This window comes from Gavia stellata, chromosome 2 (genome assembly GCF_030936135.1).
Source record: "Gavia stellata isolate bGavSte3 chromosome 2, bGavSte3.hap2, whole genome shotgun sequence".
In the NCBI taxonomy this organism is placed as follows: domain Eukaryota; kingdom Metazoa; phylum Chordata; class Aves; order Gaviiformes; family Gaviidae; genus Gavia; species Gavia stellata.
This window is the reverse complement of record NC_082595.1, coordinates 45158195-45181106: the sequence shown is the minus strand read 5'-3', so window position 1 is coordinate 45181106 and position 22912 is coordinate 45158195. Positions and strand designations below refer to the sequence as shown.

Below are 22912 nucleotides of genomic sequence, written 5' to 3'. Positions count from 1 at the left end.
CCTCCAAGAGGGAAACACGGCTTGCAGAAAAAAACCCCAGAGATTTAGGGCAAGCTTCTCGCAAGGCATGTGAAGATGCGGTCACAGCCAAGCAAGCCAGCAGCTCTCTGCGGTAATCCTGTCAAACCAAGCTCCCTTTTCTCCCACCAGCAAACGGATCTCACGTTCAGGTCCCATCTGCACATGCAACACTCCAGCTCTGCCCGTGTGATTTTGACAGACTGACTGACACAGCTTTTGAAGCTGTTCAGTGTTTTTTATCTGCATGCGTGCATGTTGAATGCAGCCATTCTTCACTCTGAAAAAAAATAAATACGTATCATCATTCATCACCACTGTTTTGACAAATATTACATGGAACAAAGAAGCAGGAATTGTACTGGGAGTCCACGTCAGGTCCTCTATCCATCACCAGTGAAAATGTCCCCCGCTAGGCCTTCTTTCAAAGAAACACATCAGCCCTAACTATAACAAGTGGTAATTATCATTATTATGTTGGCCACCATTCACCACTGTAAGGGGGTGGGGGGGATAGGGAAAACAGAAACCAGTATTATGCCACTGTATGGGTGTTCATTTCTATTATGGGTAGTTCTTGTTCCTCTAGTTTCAAAATGCATATAAGGCAACTTGAAAACACCTACAGAACAGGAAAAAAAAAGATGATTCAAATGTATGGATAGATTAGATTCTGTATGAGCAACAGACTAGCGCTATTCAAATCAGGAAAATAAATTTCTATTAAATCCGGAGTGGCATGGAATAAATAGATAACAACTGTTACGGCTTTTTCCACTGCAGAAAATAAAGATCATCGAAGGAAATCAGAAGGATGGATATTCAAACAACAAAAGAACGTACTTTTTCCATACAACTCGTAGGTAAATTGTACCATTTGCTATACAGGACAGGCCAAAATTTTACACAGATGCAAAAAGCAGCTAGGCGAATTCAAAGAAGAAAGTTGTATGGACACAAAGTCTGTGTCCCTGGCCCACCAAGCTCCTGAGCTGCAGACTCCTGGAGCGTGAGGGTCTGTACAGGAAAGCACAACTATGAGCTTACTTGTGCTTAAACTCTTTCCTGTGTGTCAGCTACTGGTCACTTCCAGAGACACGACACCATGCCACCTGGACATTTGATCTGATACTCCATGGATTCTCTTAACCACTGTGGACAAAGCCTTTAACATGTAAAACTTCATGCTGTCCTGTCTCAAACCGGTGACATGCAGCTACAAATCAATTCTAAAAATTGTCAGCGCCACCTTCTCTCTTTCTCTCTCTCTCTGGTAAAGTCTGCTCTGTATTTCTTTTTCACTCCTTTTCTCAAAAGGTCGATATTTGAAGTTTTAACTATCTCTTTTGTTCTCTTCACATCAGAAATTTCAACTGTATAATTAAGTTAAAATCCTGACAAGGGGCATTTTAAGAACACTGAGCAGTATATCTGTAAGTAAGCTAATACAACAATGCAGGCACCTTCTCATACATCTGTTTCTACAATACATCTCAGCACAGAGCCTTACCAGACCAAATGGCTCAAATCACAGTTGCAATGAACACCTCAAGACCTTGCAGGACCCCTTAGATTGTATTACCACCAGAAAGTCCAAGTAGAAATCTCTGGCCTAAATTGATCTATCATTGAGCAATGGAAATCAAGTTGGCATGCCAGCAAGCAGGACTGAGCCATTTCAGAAATATGTATGGGGTTGGGAGCTGATGTAATTAAGATGGTAAGTCAGATCAGCAAGTCAAAGAGACACTGATCACCGGCTAAGGCTGAAGAGTTTCATTCCAAAATGAAAAAGGAAGCTACTAGGAATACAGGAAAAGCAGAATTTGTAAGTGTGGTAATGACAGATAAAAATGAAAAAAAAAAAAGGAAAATATTCCATTTTCCAACAGCAGCTTCTCAGAAAGCTCTGAAGACTGGGGTGTTTTATCACAACCATAAACCCAGTACCACAGCAATAGTTTTCAGAAGTCTCACAGCATACCACCACTGAAGAACAGAAATCAAGAAATGCTAAACAGTAGACTGTGTACAAGGATGTAAAACAGGCTATTCCTTTCATCACACTACTTTTACTCACACTCCTGCATATCTGGGCATAGCACCCATCTGTGGGTCCATTCAAAGCTACAGTGAAGAGGATGAGGCTTCACATCGGTATGAGAAGTTTGAATTTATGAAGACAACTTCAGTGTCCAAGAGAGCTTCAATAGAGTCAGAGCTCTGCTTGCTGCAAAGGAAATCGCTACTTTACGTGGTCTTAGCTATTTCAATTAATGTATGTTTTAAGTGAAAACAGCCATTCTATTTTTAACTTACAATTAGCAAACACACATTAGTAAAGAGGAACTGAAATTTGCAGTGCCTCACTACTTTGTAAAGCTCCAGCCATACTGTTTGTAACATCCCTTGGGTATCTGTCACAAACCAGCCAGGTTACGACTCTCCAATTTATACAAGAATCTATAGGTAAGAATTTGTCGCATCTTCCTAGCCACCTGCAGATTGCCTTCAGTTACACCTTTAAGACAGGTCAGTAATGACTGAAACCTGTTCCTCTTAGATGATGATTATATGCATGCTCCTGATCGCAATGCATAGGAGATTCTACAAAGGAGCTGCCCCAGCATCGGCACTGGGGATTGCACCAGGACCACTGGCAACAGGTGAGCATAAACCTTAAGCATCACGGAGAGCAAGACACGGGAGTTCTTACCACTGTTGACTTTTTGCACATCCACTCTGCCCAGTATCCCCCTGATTATCCTCCAGGACAGTCAACTTCCAACTTTCACAAGCACTGATTTCACATAAAGAGATTCAAAAGGAATGAAGGAAGAAAGGGCAAAATATGGTGAAATTATTATTAAAATATTTTTAATGCAAAAGGGTGTGACTGCAAGGGGGGAGGGAGGGAGAGAAAACTACTGCTTGAGGAAAACCAGCAGTGGAACTAAAGATATATTTTATTATTATTATTATTTATTTATACCATTTAAACAAATACCTAAATGGGCCAAGTGGAAAAAATAACTGTCAGTAAGAATCCCATAAAGTGGCAGCTATGCAAAGCAGAAACCTAACACACGTTGCCTGAAGGTATAATAAAAGAGCAGCACAATGTTCAGGGTGTGTTTGTTTTGAAATTTAGAGCTGGGAGCATGGGTGGACCCTGCCAAAAATGCCAAGTCACATGTTAGACTTTTCTCCCACCCTCAATAATTTAACCTGTTTGGGGACAATAATTTGGCACAGGTGAAGGATTACAGCTCAGATTACAAACATGGCAGCAACACAGATTTCATTTAAATGATCTTGTAACAAGTAGGGTCCATTTGTGGAGAAATAATCTATTAAAAAGGGGATGGTTTAGGTAAACCCTTGTACTTGGTCCTCATTTATCTATAGCATCCTGATGGCTACAAAGGGCTTCTCTTGAGAAAGATGAGAAGACATCAGCAAGGCCAGTAAAATCCAAAACCTCAGAAGGATGCATCTTTTTACAACTTCTAGACCTCATCCTGCAAAATGCTTCAGTACTTGGGTCTTCCATGCTTAATGGGTGGACAAGGGCCCCGATGCTGTAGTTCCAACCAAAGAAAGCAAACCTGTCTTTCAGAAGAGCAGCCTTCTGACTTGTGTCAGCATTGTTGTCTGGTTCCTTGCCGCTGGTCATTCATGGGCAGGTTGCTACGGCCAGGCAAAACCGAACTGAAGCCTGCAGGCCACGTGTCAGCGAGGCACTCTGCCTGCTCCACATCAGATTCAGGCTCGGGCTGCCACATTGCACCGTGACTTCCACCCCTGTATAACAACTCACATTTTTGTGTGACATTTCAGCATGCACTTCTTTTCTTGCCCTTTTCTGGCCGGCTTTCCTGCAAAACTTGTTTATTTCAACTGAGCTATTTTTATCTATTTTGGGTTTCCTCCCTTTGCTCTTTTATCCTCTACCCATGTTTTTCCCATTCCTTTGAGTAGCTGGGAACTAATCCCTTTGTGGGTGGTTTGCAAGAGGTCTGTTTGGCTTGTCTATGTGCCTCGGTTTTTATTTATTTATTTGTTTTTAATCTTGCCTTGCTACATATTTTATTTGGCAGTTTTATGTGGAGATTTGGTTTTAGTGTTTCGTATCTGTTTTAATTCAGGCCATAGATGCCTCACAATAGGCAACTTAATAAATGAGCTAAAATAAATAGGGATGACATTCAAATGGTTTCACACCACACATGGGCAAGAATAGAGTTGTTGCAATAAAGCATTTCAGTGATAAATGAATTTACAGGCCCAGACAAGAGGTAAACATCCAAAGGCGCCATTATCTAATGCCTTTCATCTGAAAGGACCCTGGAGCACTTTATTATATTGCTTTGTTTATAAAAGGGAGATCATAAAATAGATTAATATTCTAAAAGACCCAGCATGCTATTTGTACTAGTTTGTCATATACTTATAAGTTTTAACAGCTTTTTGATGTCAGATGGGTTGGCATCCTTGGGACTGAGAGATCCTGCCTCAGCCTTTCCTGCTGCGTAGCTTGACCAGGTCCTCTTACTGCTGGGATCCTCCGCTGATGAAAACCCTGCAAAAGGGGGAAGCGAACGAAGGGCTTCTGCTACAGCTCAGCTTCAGGAATAGCCTGTCTCCAGTGACAGAACAACTCCAGCTACCTGCAACACAGAGCGCTACCACTGTAAACATGCAGTGGCTCTCGCAGCTGTGGAAGGCAGAACAATTTATCAGTGCCGGTGGTAACAACACAGAGGAGAAGGGCAGCCAGATCTCATTCCTTATCGCAGCCATTACGAAGCACCTGGGCTCCACATTTGTACCACCTTCAGCAAAGTATGGTAATGAGCATATTCTACAGCTGCTGCTCAGGTAACTTCCTCCTGAGGGCCAAATATAACTCGCTGGTACAAGTTACCTATTTATTGCTTCTGGAAAGTACATGACTGTAGTGCCCCACACAAAGTCCTATCATGTGGCAGAGGAGGAGCCAAAGCATACAATTTTCTTTTAACACTCGAGTAAGGTATTGGTTGATCTAGGTAGAAAGATTGGGCATCACTGGTCTAGATAAACTGCACCCCTCATCACCACCTGTGAGAAATGAGGTATAAAATGCCAGGCTGATGCCTTGGAGTGACACCCACTGCTTCCACGGACAGTGACAAGGAGTGACAGGAAATTTCAAAACAACATCCAGAGTTTGCTTGCTAATAACCACCCAAAAATGAATACAAACTGGTGAGCAGCCTTCCATCAAACAATTATGTGATTTTCGTGATTAGAGTTGTTCCAAAATTTTCAGCTGATCAAAAATCCTCAAAAACAAGCCTCTTATTTTCAACTTGCACTACTACTGGCTCACAGAAATGGAAAATCTGTGCCTTCAATTTTATTTTAAGTATTTTCAAGGTTTCCTCTCCCTACTTATGCCAAGTAGTGAATGAAGAAAGCAGCAGGCTACTTTCTTCAAGCAGAATTACAAAGATTAAGAGGAGTGAGAGAAATGGCTTTTGAAAATTGTATTTTAAGTGAAAAAGTTCAAATACTTTCAATTGGTAAAAAAACCCAAATAGAAAGTTGTCATTATCACCAGACTAGATCAATATTTTACATAATCTAACATGCTCCACTAAAACTAGTGCTGTCCACACGAATACTTAAAAAATAACCACCCATCTTTCGCTATTGAGGAAAATGGTTGGACTTGATGATCTTACAGGTCTTTTCCAACCTCAGTGATTCTGTGATTCTGTGAAAATTATGAAGGAAAGATTCAATTTCACAAGAATGGTAGCTAAATCTATACTGATAAAAGTTACCCACGAGTGCCACAGCACAGTACGATGGAATTATCGTTGCTAAAGAACACTTGTAAAAAGAATTCGGAAAATTAACCATCATCACATTGGACAGTGAACCCAAAAAAGTACCCTCTGCAACCATCTGGAAGTATAAAGAGCATTTAAAAAGACATTTTAGCCCCTTTTTAAAGCCTCCTCTACAGTTCACGCACTTTCTGTAAGGCATTTTATGGGCTTCTGCCTCATTCTGGCAATATAAGGGCTTTAAAATTCAGCCTTAAGGGTGATTTATTTAACAGTAGCAATTGTTTACTCAAAAAATTTGCTCCCCATGTGTATTCAAAACTCACCTCTGCTGACATTCAAAATAAAAAGTTAACACTGCAGAGTTAGCACAGGAAAGAGAAAAGATTACATGGTTTTGTTGCTTTCACAACCACCAAAGGAATCTCTTTACTCATAAATACAACAGTTCATTCCATTATACCTGCTTAAACCCACTGGAGATACCGTATTGGACAGATGATATAGGAGAGCTAACATACATTAACCTAAAACCCCTTGATTACTAGTGAGGATTAAGGACTCAACTTGATTTTTCAGACTGAGGTGGTATTTGCAGTACTGGTGAGAATATAGCAAGCTTGCTGATAAACTGTCTGCATTACTCAAGTGATTCTGGAGTTAACTGACAATAAGAAAGTTCACTCCACATACTATCTGACTTTCTTCTAGCTTTCACGCCTACCCAAGGGAGTCACACAACCATGTTTCAGATTCAATTAAACGCCTGTGATTCTCAGTCTTAATAATCACTGCAGCATATAAGTACATCACAGAATTTTTTTATAACACTTTAAAAGTCAAACTCAACAGGACAAGTTAGATCTAACATCTCTAATGTTATCATCAACAACACTGAACTCAATTATTAAAACCTCCCATTAACAGGAATCGTGTTATACATCCTCTGGGCACAATCCGCATCATTACAATTGTTCTGAAGCTCCGAACAGGTGATTTCTAAGCTGACGAACCGTCTGAATCACAATGAGCTAGATGTACAGCACAACTAAAGATCCCCTTACTTTGACTGCTGTACACCTCAAGTCTCAAGTTTTGAAGTTAGCTATGCTGTCCATCAAGGAATCCCTCAAGATTAGCTAGATAGATACCACAAACACACTGCATTGGTGCCCACGTGCTGTGGGGCCAAATATTACTCATGATCAAACTCTGAAGATGAGTCATGACAATTTATTTTAAAATGGGCTTGTGAAATCAGATCCCCAGAAGAACATCAAGATTAGACTGACAAAAGCAAATGCTTTAAGATCAAGAAATGCTGGCTACCTGTGTAGAATTATAGTATCTGAGCATTTAATGAAAACTAATTAATTCACCTTCACAGTTCCAAGGACAGTAAAATGATTACTACCATTACTCAGAAAACGAGAAATACATGCTGGTTATGGTGAAAAGCTCAGTAAAACAAACAATCCTCCACAGCAACATTGAGCTGCCCAGCCACGGGACTTCACTCTTCTTCATGCCCTTCACTGCATACATACTGATTTCCAAAATAAGTAATACAGAGCTTATTCAGGCAACTTTCCCTCATCCACAGGCACCTTACAGGCACTGAACAGAAGAGAATTCCAAGGAGACAAAAAAGTTTGGATTCAGGTAATTGAAAACTGAATCATAATATATATGCACCGACACATTAAAAGAAATGAACAGACACGGTAAATCAACTGCAGGTAATGCTGACATTTCATAACTTCTGATAGCTTAATCTTTCTTTCTGATACACAATGGCTGTCTGACAAATGGCTCAAGCTTTACAAAAGAAATAGGAAAAAACTACATGTTGCTCCTGACATCCACCATCAATCCACAAAACGATGAGCAGGACTGATATCTACTATCTACATTTAACTAACAGCTATTAAAGTTGTCATCTCTGGTTTGGATCACTCACTACAGAGGATGGAGATATTTTGACCGCATCTGATAGCTGTTTATGAATCAAGGGGAATTCAGGACTTCAGAACCATAGGTCTAACCCCGGGGCCTGGCAGAAAGTCTCGTTAGAAAAGCAGCAGGCAGGCCCCTCTGCCTCCAACCCCCTCCAGGTACCCCTGCGTCTCGCATCCAAACGGTCCCAAACTTCCACCCTACCCTTCAGGCTGCCCTGTTCCCCAGGTCCTGCTCACTCCCACTTCTACCTAAATTCTGAGCACCTTCCCTGCTCTCATGGACGCTGCTACCACTTAACGTGTAGTTAATTACATACGAGATCCCTACATCAAATTAGTAAAAACCCCAGCTTGACTAAAGGCCAGTAAAAATAATAATAATGGATGCTCATGACGTAAAATTATCTGTTTTTCAACAGTACAATAACAATATAGGAAAAGCTTAACACTTCTAGACAGTGAGTAGAAACAATGCTAACAATTCAGGTGCTATTATTATTTGCACCAGTAATTTCAAAATAAAATTTTAGTAGCAAGGTATTTCTAATACTACTAGTAGTATTAGAAAAAACAACCTAAGAAACAAGAGTGCCTTCAGTATTAAAAGGCTTTCCAATTTCTGTCCTGAAGTTTACAAACATAAAGGCCACAATAAACTTAAAAACAACAGCTGCCCAAAAGGATCAAGTTTAAAATCTTTTAAGTCTATGTCTTTATTTTCAGACAGGAGATACACTTGTGACTAAACCTCTGTGTATTTCAGTACAAAGTCTCACGCTCAGAAACTGCCTTAATAAAATATTTCAACTAAAGTAATAAAATGCCTAGTGCACAGCAAGAATTTTCATCTTGGGTATGTATATCAAAAAGGTGTTTTTAGTTTAGTTTCAGCTATTATTGAGTCTTCACGGCATTAAAAATGGGGAACTTGTAGGAAAGAAACACTGAAAGCGCATGAACAGCCGTAGTAAAAGCAGACATTATTTCCTTCAAAACAAAACAGCTGAATAGGCAAAATACAAGGACATGAAGCTTACTCCTTTTGTTAGTATGTGATTCATGCCTATTCACAACAGATTTGAAGAATCATTAGTTAGAAAATAAGAATATTCAGAGGTCACTATAAAAAATGCTATGTTCTCATTTAAAATAGTATCATACGTTATGGTATGTCTCATCTACTTGCACATTTATCGAGTTCCATATCAGTTTTTAGCTCCATATAAACCATTTGGTTTCTATTTTATGAAGCTAGCTGAAAGTAAAGCATGAAACATTAGGAGACTGTATGAGGTCCCCAGATCAAATGACTTAGTTCCTGATTAGCTTATTTTTCTGTGGAACAGAACTTTTCTATGGCTGTTATTTTTTCAACAGCTTTACTTACATTAATTTATCTGACAATATATATTACAAATACTTTCATTTTTGTATATATAGATATGTAAAATACTTCTTTATATGCTGATTTCTAGTCATATGAACAAGCTCAAGTCCTTCAAGTCTTACAAGCAAGTTTTGATTATTGTCACAATTATGCATCAAAGCTGCAGAAAGAGCAATTAAAATAAAAATGAGGCATGTATGAAAATAGTATATATGTACAGAAACAAAATTACATGTATTTGCCTCAAACAGTACTTTAGGCTCATCTGTTTTCAGAGAAGGCATCTCCCTCTCCCATCTCAGGCATAAGGTGGCTTCATTTGAGTTGTTAGCAGCAGTTCAGGACCTTCAGGATGGAGAAGCGACATACACCTATAATTACTGACACCCGCTGTCAGCCATTAAACACAGTCATCTCCCTGGCCAGTGTAATCACAACCACATCTCACTTCTTCACTCAGAGGGAGCTGAGCAGGAAGCTGGCTGAGGGAGGACAATTTTAACATGTACCCAGTGACCACAGAGACAAGAACCGTTACCACAATTAACCCAAAGTAACTCCAGCTCCAGGTAGGGCCTTTAATAATACGTAATAACATTGTGTCAAAGCCTAATTTGATTCTGTTTCATCAACAGAATGACTTTATGGCAGCCATAAGACATAATAACAAGGTATAATTGGTTGCATAAGTAGTATGTATTAAAATGACAATATTCTAATCTAATTTGTTAACCTCCCTGCTGGATTTGTTTCTTCTGGAGGAAGTACTTAAAGCAGGACAAATTTTATCCTTAACAGCTATTCTTAATTTGAAACACTGCTTCAAAAGACTTCTGATTTCCTTCAAACAAGAACAACATATGTATATTCCAATACATCTTTCTCAATAAACAACTGTTGATTTACATTTTTTATAACTTGCATAAGTATCGCTAATATTCAAGACAGCTTATGACATGCAGACTTCTCTCCCAAGGGGAGCGCAGGGTCTGGGTTCCCTAATTAGTAAAAGGACTACTGAATCTGAAGAAACCATTGAGGGTATTATTCTGGAAACGGTAAGAATGCTGGAAATGCAATTAAATTTACATGAAACATCTAGATGATTGATGGCATCCCATGGGAAAACAGCAATTCCTACTCTAACATCTGTGATCCATGGGGTGTCTTGTGGGCAAAAGTAGAATTGCTAAGATGACATACATGAGAAAGCATTTATCTTATGCACCGATAAACATAACTTATGCTAATGGCTCACCTTGTACAGTAAAGCAATCTGTGCTTGTAACTGTAACATCAAATGTTCTTCCATTTCATACAATTATTCAGTATTGGTCCCATTTAGGTCATGAAGAATATGCCTAACTTAAGATATTACCAGAACAAGAACTGATAGGTACTCTCAAACTGCAGCCTTTCTTAGCCACTTAGTCCTCTGCATACTTTTAAGGCACCTTATTTCAAGGAACCACATTTTGAGCATCCATTCCCTACAATAAATATAACTCCTTCCACAGCAATACCGTTTATTAATTTACCAGGCATTTAACATTATCACTTCTGTGCAGCCGCAGAAAACACAGCTTCATCATATGCTCCCAGAATACTTCTGAACTGAGAAGCAAGATACTTGCATATTACCAGGCTCAAGAAATACTTCACAGGACCACATCGGAATTAAGGGAAGCAAAAGAATAAGATCCCTTTTCCTTACGATAATTCTAACGTAAAGGCCTGCTAGTATCCCTTGTAAACTAAGTTCTCTAGTATGCAATCAACACTCCTTTTACCAATAGCAGAGCATCGGAAAGCTGTCTCATTGTATCCTCAAAACAGCCTTGTGGGATATCTTCACTTGTGCACCCTTTAAAGATAAGGTCATTCCTCAAGAAAGGTCCTCATTAGGGTAGCAAGAAATTACAAACATCTCTTTATTTTTAGTATTTTGTAATTGAATAATCAAGCCTATTTGAGCCTCCTTCCTACCTTTCTTTTTTTCTACTGACATAATTCTCTGTTGTGTCTCTACCTGAAGAATGACCTTGATTCATTCCTTTTGGTGGAACCAGATTTTCTGTGAAACTCAACTTCCTCTAGCTCTTTGCAGGTTAAAGGCTTGAGAGCTGTCTCTTCCCTGAGTGGAAGAACCCTCTGTCTTTCTTTTTTCCATCTTACTCAGATGACGGATTTCTTGTTCAACCGGCTGAAACACTCCCTCTTTCTCAGCTTCTCCAGCACCTCTTGCAGGTCCCTGTGCTTGGCCCCCTCTCCAGGACACTACTCGAGACATTAACTTCAGGAGGTTACCATACTGCTGATAATCAGCCTTCAGCTGTGTCTCCTGCTGCTGGCCATTATCCTTTTTGGAAACTACATCTGTGGAACTGACTGATGCCTTCTGCTGACTGTCACTGAATTCCAGATCCTCCACATGTTTGCTCAGCTTCACAAAAGCCAGTGTCATTCTCAGCTTGGACAACATTTCTCAGACTGGCTCTACTCCAACTACGCCTGTCTCTCCTGCACGTATGCAGGTAACGTATACACACCTATCCTAGGTAGCGATGATCTGCTGCTGCAGGTTTCTTCACAGTTCTGCCTTGTCTCTTCCTGACAAAACACTTACTTGCCATTTCCTCATCTTATACACAGATGAGCCAACTCAGTAATCAGAGCACTGCTATCTTGTCATACAATTTCCTCCAGCAGTCAGATCTTTCTGTCTACATTTAGCATTTTCTTGTTACTTTGTTTTAAGCAGGGCGGCAGATTTCTATAGCTTACAACAGACATGCTCTGCAGCTTCTTCTAAAACTTTCCAAGGGGCATAGATTGTGCCATCTAAACAGTTTCCTCTCCTCTTCAGTTTAGTGACAATTTTCCCCCTCAAATTCTGCTTCTCTTGCGAAGTTACCCTCACATCCAACAGCTTTGACTTTCTTCTGCATTTTAATTAGCTATGCCTATAATTCCTCATGAGGATTTTGACTATGCTCTCCAACTGCTTGACTACTTGGAATATCATCTGGATTTATCCTCAGGAAAATGCTCTCTGCCTCCTCTAGCACATCAGTTTGTTCCCTCATTTTAGCCAAACCTGAACGGCTTCTCTTTTTGCATATTTAGCACTTCCTGCCTGCCTTCAAGAGTTGTGTTTTTTGATGTTGCTCCCTCAGTTTAGGTGCAAAGAATTTCACATAGATTTACAAACAGATTTCACAGAATCACAGAATGTTTGGGGTTGGAAGGAACCGCTGGAAGGTCCAAGCTCCCTGCTCAAGCAGGGACACAGACTTGGTTGCCCGGGACCGTGTTCAGATGGCTTTAGAATATTTCCAAGGATGGAGACTCCATAAACTCTCTGGGCAACCTGAGCCAGTTGCCTTTACAGTGAAAAAGTGTTTCCTCATGTCCACGGGGAACCTCCTGTGGTTTAGTTTCTACCCATTGCCTCTGTCACTGGGCACTACTGAAAGGAGCCTGGCTCCACCGTCTTTGCACTCTCCCTTCAGGTATTTATGTACATTAACAAGATCCTCCTGAGCCTTCTCTTCAGGCTGAAGTCCCAGCTCTCTCAGACTTTCCTCACATGTGAGGTGCTCCAGTCCCTTCACCATCCTTGCGGCCCTTCCTTGAACTCTCTCCAGTATGTCCATGTCTCTTTTTGTACTGGGAGACTGCCAGAACCGGACAGTCCTCCAGGTGTGGCCTCACCTGTGCTGCGCAGAGGGGAAGGATCACCTCCCTCAACCTGCTGGCAATACTTCACCTAATGCAGCTGAGGACAGCACTTGCCCTCTTTGCCACAAGGGCACATTGCTTGTTCATGTTCAACCTGGTGTCTGCCACGACCCCCAGGTTCTTTTCTGCAAAGATGCTTTGGTGGCCTTTTGGCGGCCCCCAACATATATTGGTGCATGGGGTTCTTCCTCCCCAGCTGCAGGACTTTGCACTTCTTGTTGAACTTCATGAGGTTCCTGTCATCATCTCAGCGCATTCCTCCAGTCTGTAAAGTCCCTCTGGATGGCACCACAACCCTCTGGCATATCAGCCACTCCTCTCAGTTTGGTGTCATCTGCAAACTTGCTGAAAGTAAACTCTGCCCCATCATCCGGATCATTAATGAAGATGTCAAACAGGACTGGACCCAGTATTGATCCCTGGGGTGTACCACTAGTCACTGGCCTCCTACCAGACTTTGTGCCACTGATCACCACCCTCTGGGCCCGGCCATTCAGCCACTTTTCAATCCACCTTCCTGTCTCCTTATCCAGCCTGTACATCCACAGCTTGTCTATGAGAATCTTATGGGAGATAGTGTTGTCTGTTGTCTGCAGAGAACAACCAAAACTGCCAAACCACGCTCCACCAACACACATCTTCCACCAACCCGAGAACCCTGCTGTTAATCAGGGCAAGGTGCGTGAACTCCTTCCTGCCAGAGCGTCCCTTTTGAATAGCAGAATAAATCCACTGTACTTTGCAGTTCCATTACATTCTGACCAGGCTAAACAAAGCTGTATTTTCCTCATTAGTAAAGTCATCTATGTACATTTAGTTTCCTTAAAATGCAAAAAAATTGAGGAATATATAAGGATACGATTTTCCAATATCCTACTTTTTCAAATAATTCCAGAACTGGAACATCATAATTCTATTTTGAAAACTTAAAACCAGCACTTCTTTTTGAAAATTCACAAAAATTTCCCCAATTCAACTTCATTTTCATTACTTCCTGTAAAATTTTTGTTATAGAATTGGATTACTTCTCTTTAAAGACGCTCCTAATGCAAAGAGATTACTGGGAATTCCTTCAAAAGTTCACACATGTTCATAAAAGTTTGCTATCAGAGCAGAGATGCTGGTTGCCCAAGGACAAGAGCCTATAAAATTTCTTTTGTCTATCTTACTACATTCTAGCTATACTTGACAAGCAATTACTTGGTGCTCTATGTTCAATTATATTGTGAAATGTTTATGGTTTGTAATGGGTATCTTATCTGTTCAGACTATCTGTAATTTCATGAATACCGCTGGGAACTGTTTAAACCAAGGCAGTGTCCTTAATGATTATTATGGCTCAGAAATGCTATCGTAAAACCTGATTTCTCTACAATTCAGATGCTCAGGATGTATGTATGCGTATACGAGGCCTTCAGAATTGCATATTGAGTTGTGACCTTCCTTATTCAGAAGGTGCTCATATTCCAAGCTTACATATCAACTGTCAGTAGTAATTTCACCTATTCACTACATCTATAGGTCCTCATCATTAAACTTCTGTTAAAGAAAATGCATTTCTTTTCCTTTAACACCCAAATTAACATGCTGAACAATTGCTCCTATCCAGAGCAATAGCGTATATTTGCCCTAATTCAAAAGGCAAGAAATGCCCCTTGGGTGTACCATTATCTTGAAATATGCATGTTTTTATTTTTCAACAATTTAACATGAATAAAAGCTTAGGGTTCGTTTCTGATAAAGGTGAGCTTGATTCCACTTCAAACTTTTTTGAGTAGAATTATCTAACAACAAAACTGTAGCCAGGTGTTATAGCACGGTGAAATTTAAGAACACATTGATGACCTGATTACAAATATAATTAGTTTTGTCTAAAAGCTGACAATACTGTTCTCATGTCATGTATTCCTTTTTTACCCAGCCTTGAGGGATGATTTTCTAGATGTTTATTAAAACAAAAAAAGAACAGAAAACTGTAATTTAAAATTTTCTTGAGCAGATGACCTATCCTTTGCAGGAAACACACTGTGTACGCATGACCTACAAAAGCAACTTTCAAGAAGCACATCAACATAGCACTATCAACTCTCATTACTCAACTACAGTTGTAGCAATATTGGATGGTTTGCTTCAAAGCCACATGACTGTGTAAGAACAAATATAATCCTGTACCTTAGTAAGAGGAGAGTGCACTGAGCAGCCAACTCCCCATGAACTTGGAGAGCTCACAGAGAAGCCGGGGTTCTGAGGCAATTGAGAGAGATGGGCAGACAGACAGAAAGGGCCAAATATTTGTGGAAGTAGAAGCTGAGTGTGACTGGAAAAAACAGTATTACAAAGAAAAGATGAAAGACACATTGAAAGTGGTCGCACCTCCTAGAGTGAACAAACTATACGGAAGCTGTACCGACACAGTTTAGGCCATACTTTGGGGTTTGGAAACTGATACAAGGCACAGAAACGGGGAGCAGCAGGACTGCTATTTGTCAATTAAGGGAAGAGGATCAATCCCCTTCCAACTTCCAGCTCCATTTATTTTCTTTGCTAATTCTCTTAAGAGAAAGCTATGAAAGACACTTCTTGCATGCCACAGAGCATATTTAAGCTTCATCAAAAGTTTAAGAGATTGGTAAAAAGAAGACTAACAAAGATGTTTAAAATGTATTTTGGCTCTTTTACTACTTGTTTCAAGAAATTAAAGCACTCAAGCACCCAGACCAAGTGCAGAGCAGACAGTTCAAGAACGTATAATAAGGAGCCTGCATGAAATCTCAATGCATTTGTCCTTTCTGAAAGTAAATAGTGAGACAAGCCTGCCAATACTAGTCACAACACAAATTTAATGGAGCCAGCCCAGTCAGGCGCAGGACCTATTCTCCTACAAGGTACTTCCCACAGAAGCACTAATTCTGCCTCTCTGTGCAGCACTATTTTTCCGTAGCCATAGTAGTTTAAAGGACAGAGGAAGGGCATGGTTTGTAGACAGATTTAGCATTGTATCAGCTAGCAGGGTTGTAAAAACTAGGCAAGCCTTCAGAAATATAAGTTCTTTTCAGAACCTTGTTTGCCCAAAAGCTTGTCTGTTTTTTCCAATTATACTAGCTTGCTCTAACAAAAAGATAGTATTTCTGCCGATAAACCTTGTCCTGTCTTCTGTGCGCAGTGACAGAAAACCAGGAGAGAAGAACTGCAGTACTACTGCAGTTTACATCAGCATATGTCTTGTACCACTGAGGCTTCTATAGCCAAAAGGCATCATTATGGTATCGCTCTACCTCAAGATTTCTTAAGTGTTCACCAGTAACAACTGTTCCATCCATGTTTGAAGGCAATGATTGATACAAGGTACTCATGCTGTCAAGACCCATATGCTGACTTGTTTTTTCTGTCCAGGAATCATAATAAAAATCACATTTAAGGTTCAAATGGCAGTTACAATTGAAACAGACACGGTTTAAAAAAAATAAAATTCTGGGTTTTTTCTATATTCTTACCAGTGACACTACCAACCAAGAAACACTACTGAAAAAGTTTATTTGTTTGGGTTTTTAAATTTATTTCCTATGCAAGCAAAAGGGTTCTGGAAAGATTTGCTCTGCCAGAATTGCTCAGAACTTTCACATACAAGACCAAAAAGGTGGACAGAATAAAGAAAAGCTTTCTTTTTAAAACAGGAAAAAGCTATTTGTAACCTCCTTCCACTCAAACAAAACAAACCCAAGAACTTTGCAGAGACTTCCATAACTAACGTAGTACGAAACACAACATTTATTGAATATTTTTAAAGGACAGCATTCCTTTGAAAAGCTGTAACTCAAAATAATGCATTTTACAGTCCAGCTGAGATATGTTTATACCCCCATCTACTTCTAAATCCTGTGCTAAACAAAACAGGGTGGTTTTTGCAGCTGTAGTCATGTACTTTGGACACTCAAATAACTTCAAATGTAAATAAATGAGCAATTTACTTTATGTTTACAGTAAAAACCGCTATGCATACTCAATAATGTATTCAGCATGTTACTTAATTCACTGCATCAAAATTTGCATATTCTTGCACTACTTTTTAATGCTTCAGTCCAGCAATTAGCATACTGAATCTTACTAAATATATCAAAGATGCCTTTATAGTTAGCACAGTGAAAAGAAAAATATACATCTGCAAAACATTTTTTTAAACACTAATAATTTAAGAAACATTAAGTGCCATAGAAACTGTTACCATCTTAATACGCTAGACACAACAGAACCCATTAGAATAAATACCTACAGCGGCACCATCCAACCAATTTGATTTGCAGACATCCTGTAAATCTTTCACTGGAAGGGATGATCCCTATAAGGCTAATTGAAGCCCACTGAGGACAAGTTTGGACTTTTTTTCTAATTATCTTTTACAGATCCCCTTGAAAATCTCTCCCCAGAAACCTCAGGATGGACCAGAAGCTGAAAGCCAGTGTCTCCGTGGTATTATAAAAAAAAAATTCAGCCTGGCATGCTTCAGAGCCTACTAGTCACACTGGGTGAAACCCTGACCTTGCTGAAGTGACCAGATATTTTTCATTTAATCCTTAATTTATCACAGAAATAGTAAGAGTCATAAAAGAAATGTGCCCAATTACTTTTCTAACACTGTTTCCCAGTGCAGCCAAGGAAGGTCAAGTTAGGTCAAAATCAAAGACTTCTAAATGTCACTTTTTAATTTCTGCACAACATGGCATTTACACATGCAGGGGAGGGGAAGGTATTTTAGGCTACCGCACTTCTGCTCCCTGGATGCTAATTCACACATTGTGCTACAATGGCACATCATTCTACCTTCTAACCTTTCTGCCAGACTTAAGAAAGAAACCCACTGAACACCAGCCTCTGTCAGTTTGACCAAGGGAAATGCTCCAAAGCCAAACCGAATGATGCACCTCTGCAGTCATTCACATCTGCTCCATCCACTACCTATCCTCACAGAGACAACTCCCATCCCATGGTCAGAGATGCAAAGTGTTCCTTCAACATGTGAAACACATTGTAGCTGCACAACTGCTGCACAACACACATTTCCCCTTCCTTCTGCATCAAAGTTCCTTCTGCCTTTGTTATGTGCCCATTTAAATTTTCATTTTTAGAATGCTGAGCCTTATGTAAATGAGATTCAGGACTGTAAATGCAATGCTGAAGTTAAAAAACAGATCTTTCACAAAATGCAGTATTTCCACCTCTTGCACAGAATAAATGGAATACGCTTATTTTAATCCCTGTAGTTCTCCTTAGAAACTACAAAAAAATGAGATTGTTAATTAAAATAATACGGCAACCACTTCCTAGTTGCAAACTCTAAAAAGCAACCTTGAAGCAACTGTAAAAATACAAGCGTGGCTCATGCTACAAAGCATTTCATTCTCAATTATTGTTCAATGTGATGAGTCATGCAAGTCCACCACTGCAGTATGTGTGTCAGTAATTCAGTCCTGGGGATTCTTCATTCTTATTTGTTCTGATATGCTACAGTCCTGCTATTACAGTCAAAAAAGGAGCTGTGTACCAAAAGAAGGTTTCAGTGAATCTCTGCAGCAATCATAAAAACATCGCAAAAATACATCACTAGCACCCACCTTCATGACCCACTTAAAAATAGTCTGACATTCTTGCCAAAAGCACAGCGCTGCCACATTACCTCTTTCAGATTTTCACCCTAAAACTGAAATACAATGTACTGCTCTGCCCACAGCATATTGCTAATTATACCCCAAATGGGAAGTATTCAGTTTCTGTATTTTCACCTCTTCTGCTCTGTTCATTATAGCATTTCACTCTTTGTAATTGAATGCATACTAATATTAAAGCAGCAATGTATGTCAGAAAAGCCACAAACTTGACCTGCTCCACTAGCTTTATCCCAGAGGAAAATATGTAGAGGTATAAAACACCATTTCTGGGAACAAGATGACACAATACTATCCTAGAATTGGTCAATGAAACACACAGGCTCTTAAAGTTTTAAGACAATCACATCCCTTTGGGCACATTCTGTACAACAAATGTAGCTTTAATCAAACACATATACCAGAATATGCTTGCAAAATTAGCATTTTCCATTGTGTAAGGTGGTACAGAGAAGAGACAAGGCTGTTGTTGGCTTGCTTTTTAACGTGAGAATGGGAAAACAAGACATTTACTACTTCTTATGCAAATAGCAATAAGCAGTGCTGTTCAAAGTTTTCTTTCTTTTAAAGAATCTTTCAACACACAGATTTAGAAGGAAATGTGTTTCCTAAAGAAAAAATCTTGTTGTCCATTCAACTATATACCTTTAACAACTAGCAAATCCTGTATTACAGTTTCATTCCTACCAAAATCAGTAGGATTCTCTTATAAAAGGATAACATTCAGTAAGCCTGGTGAAGAGTGTTGTATAACACATCACTTTGTAAGGATGAACTTTCATCTACACTGATGCTCAAAAAAATATTCCAGCAGGAAAATCTGATAGCAGCCAGACTCATAACAGAAAGCTAGTTCCACTAAAGCCAAGTCTCTTCTTCCTTCAGCACGACACATTTTTGACCCCACCATATCAGTTTTGTAGTGTCATACAGAGAAATTAATTGGTAGTCTCTATTCTGGTCATTCACACATTTTCTGCTACCAGGAAGATTAGTTACAGAAACACGATTCTTTATTAATGACAAGCTTGACCCAGCACTTTTTAAGTGCCCAAATAATAAAAAAAAAATTCAAACAGAACATTTTCCTTTCATTTCAGAGTCTCTCTCATGCCAATCACTGTTAGGTGAAAGGATACACAAACAGCACAGCTCCATCCACACAGCAACGATGCAGTGACCCAGAAAGAGAATCTAATGGCCAACTAAGTAAACAAAGCAAAACTAGCCAAAACCAAAGGGCAGCATGCACATCAGCATCTTCTCCACTTAACTGGCACATACTTAAACCTAATCTCGTGTTTTCATGTTCTGCAACAAGACTGCACGTTCACATAAACAGCACTTCCTCCATTGTTTTCAAGACTCATATTATGCAAAAGGAGAAAAACAGGTGCCCAGGTTCATGGAAAAGTTAGAGAAGAAAATATGGAGAAATGTAAAGTGATCATTGTAGCACACATTTCAAAAATAACATGCAATTTGCAATTGAAAATTATACTGACAACTAGAGATGGCTCAAAACAAAATGCTGGATTCGAATATCATTCCTCCCTTTGGGAAAAGGTGGCTGTAATTTTTTGAATGAACCTGATACAAATACATACATGAATCTATAAATCTAAGTCTATATAATTTACAATACACCCATGCACCTGAATATAGAACAAAGCATGTGGAAGCAATTATTTAAGACTAAATATTTATCCCATGGTCCTCTTTTTTCTTAAAAACAGGATTGTTATTAATGTTAACACAAGAACCAAACTACCCACCTCTAAATCTTTGGTACAGCTTATGTCGAAAGAGCAACATACATTAGAGTCCAACAAGTAAGTAGCACAAAAGACAAGAAAAAACACCTTGTATCTTCAGTTTTAATTTCAGTACATACAATGCCATTCCACCCACTAACCTAAGAGCAAAGCTTTGATTTGGACAGAATCTTTTCAAAGAGCACATGCAACCACAGCCTAACTAAAAAGTGGAAACAAACCAAGTCCTCACACCTGTCCAAGACACTCTGTATGCTGCTGGGCATCATCTGCACTTTCCATGAAGCATTATGCAGAGAAAGAGATAGGTGCCAGGAAGATGGTAAAGCACAGCTGAAATACCAGCTTTTTACCAACAGATTTATCCCTTTCAGAAAAAATAAATGGAAAAGTTTTTATATCATTGTAGTCAGGACAATGCCTGGCATTGTGAAGTTACAGTATTTTACTGCAGGACATCAACATTTTTCTGAGAAGTCCCACTTGCCCCTTTTTCTTACAAAAAAGTTTTTCAAGAGATGACAGCTATCCCCTGCCACAGGCCATTGCAGTTTGCAGCTTCCGAAAAACCGGCAGACTTCAACTAAGCTCCTCTCCCACTCCCCTGCCTTTCCATTAGCCTTCTAAGCCAGACTTTAGTACTGTGTCAAAGCAGTCAACCATCTCAACTTTTAACTCCCTTAACACACATTTATTGAATTTGCCTGGAAACTGGGAGGTGCTGAGGAATGAAGGAGATAATAGGCCAAACCAAAAACAGACCCAGTTCCAGAGAACCTCTTCACCATCAGCATCATGCGCTTGAATTTACTAAACACTCCAATAGATCCCAATCACATTTGGGTTAGTCCTGCACCTCCTTCATACCGCCCTGTCAAATTTCAAACAGAAATACTACTACAAAAAAAAAAAAATTGCTATCGTTTCCTTTAAAGAGTAACACACATTTTGCTTACCTCACTGTTGTGGCCCCTCAAATTGAAGTTGATTCTCTGAGGGGTGTTCCGGTCCCTCCTGCAATGGCTGGAAGTAAAAGTGACGCCTACAACTCCTCTGCCATTGCCTGTTGCCAACCAGCCTTCCTCATAGTACCGCCTCCTGCACACCGGTTTCTCCTTTTCACTTTTGGGGACTCTCCCTTTCCAGGAGAGGCAGAGGATGTTGGAATCGCTGCAAAGAACAGGCCCATGTTCCACTGCTGCATACATGCTTTTTAAATATTTTATTTTTTGACATAAGAAAGTAATATGTCTAGTGCACAAAATTTAAATCAATTTTTTTTTTTTTATTGATAAGACTGACCTGGGATAGATCACTGAAAGGGAGGAGGATGGGGTCAGTGTTTATAAATATCCACCAAATGCATAGTGAAAAATTCCTCTATAAAAGATGATGGCAGTTGGCTAAGAAAAAGTAACACTTAAAAAAAAATTCAGGTTCATTTTTGTTTTTGAGTCTGTAGAGTGAGGGTGCACTTATCCTTTGGAGAAACAGCTACTTCATAAGAGGCGCTCAAGAAATGGTTAAGTCATCTTTTTGCTCAACTTGATATAATCTTTATACAGCCTGAGATTCCAGTTTAGCGTAATGCAATTCCAGAGACAAAGAGTTGCAAATGTGTAGGTTTCAAGTAACTTAAGGCTTTTAAGATTTCCTCCAGTCAGATTTTCTTCAAAAGTTCAGTTGCAGAAATTTAAACACACGCACATACGTATATATGTATATATGAGACATTCATCTTTTCCAAGCTGCCCTCTGGCATATCTTTTCCATCTGATGTATTTCTGCGGCTAAAGCTGAAAGAGATTGCATAAAGGGGAAAAAAAGGCACACAAACCGTGCAAAACAACAGACCCGAACTTGTGCAGGCACTGGTGCGCCAGGCCAGCTGGGAAATCCCTCTTGGTACTGAAACGCTCGTTGGACTCAGAAGTTTTTGCAATCCAAAGCCAATCCAATTTTCATTGCAGCACTTTTTTTCCACCAGAGACCCAACACAGCCTGAACTGTTTATCACGCTATCTTGCCTGCTTTCCCACTTTTTGCTGCCACACACGAATGAAAAAGAAACCCCCTCTTCATTTATAGCTGAATCAAAAATGCTCTAAAGCTTTTAGCTTTCAAAGCAGATAAGTTTGCCTCAGGTGAACCATGAAGTTCTCTCTCCTCCAAAACAGGCTAAAATGTCAAGCTGTTTTTCCTTTACTTTTCCCTTTTTTCTGCTACAAGGAATCACAGACTTTTCATCCTACCGTAAAAAACAAATGCCAGAATTAAAGCACATCAAGTAAGCACTCTCAAAATCTTCTAAAATTCAAGGAAGGAAGAAATATAATCATCTAAAAAAGAAAGAGAAGCAGCATTAAAAATCTGACTTCCTGGGTTCACTATTTCTCTAGGTATTTTCCTTGCTTGTTTGATCGGATCTTTCCTTCTTGATGCTTGTCTACAGCACAGATTCATAGTTCCAGATACAACATTTGCAGCTGTACAAGAAGGAAACATATGAAGTATTCCAATCGTTTTATTTGAATAA

At 39.5% G+C, this 22912-nt stretch overlaps 1 protein-coding gene across 3 annotated transcripts in view; it reads right to left on the bottom strand.

Annotated features, from left to right (window-relative positions):
* TULP4 (TUB like protein 4) overlaps positions 1-21584 on the bottom strand; it is a 123956-nt gene extending 102372 nt beyond the window's left edge. For all 3 annotated transcript variants that reach the window (XM_059835406.1, XM_059835408.1, XM_059835407.1), the window contains exon 1: positions 21333-21584. In XM_059835406.1, the coding sequence (XP_059691389.1) occupies positions 21333-21584 (252 nt within the window). The remainder of the gene's footprint in view (positions 1-21332) is intronic.
* Between the last annotated feature and the right edge of the window lie 1328 nt (positions 21585-22912).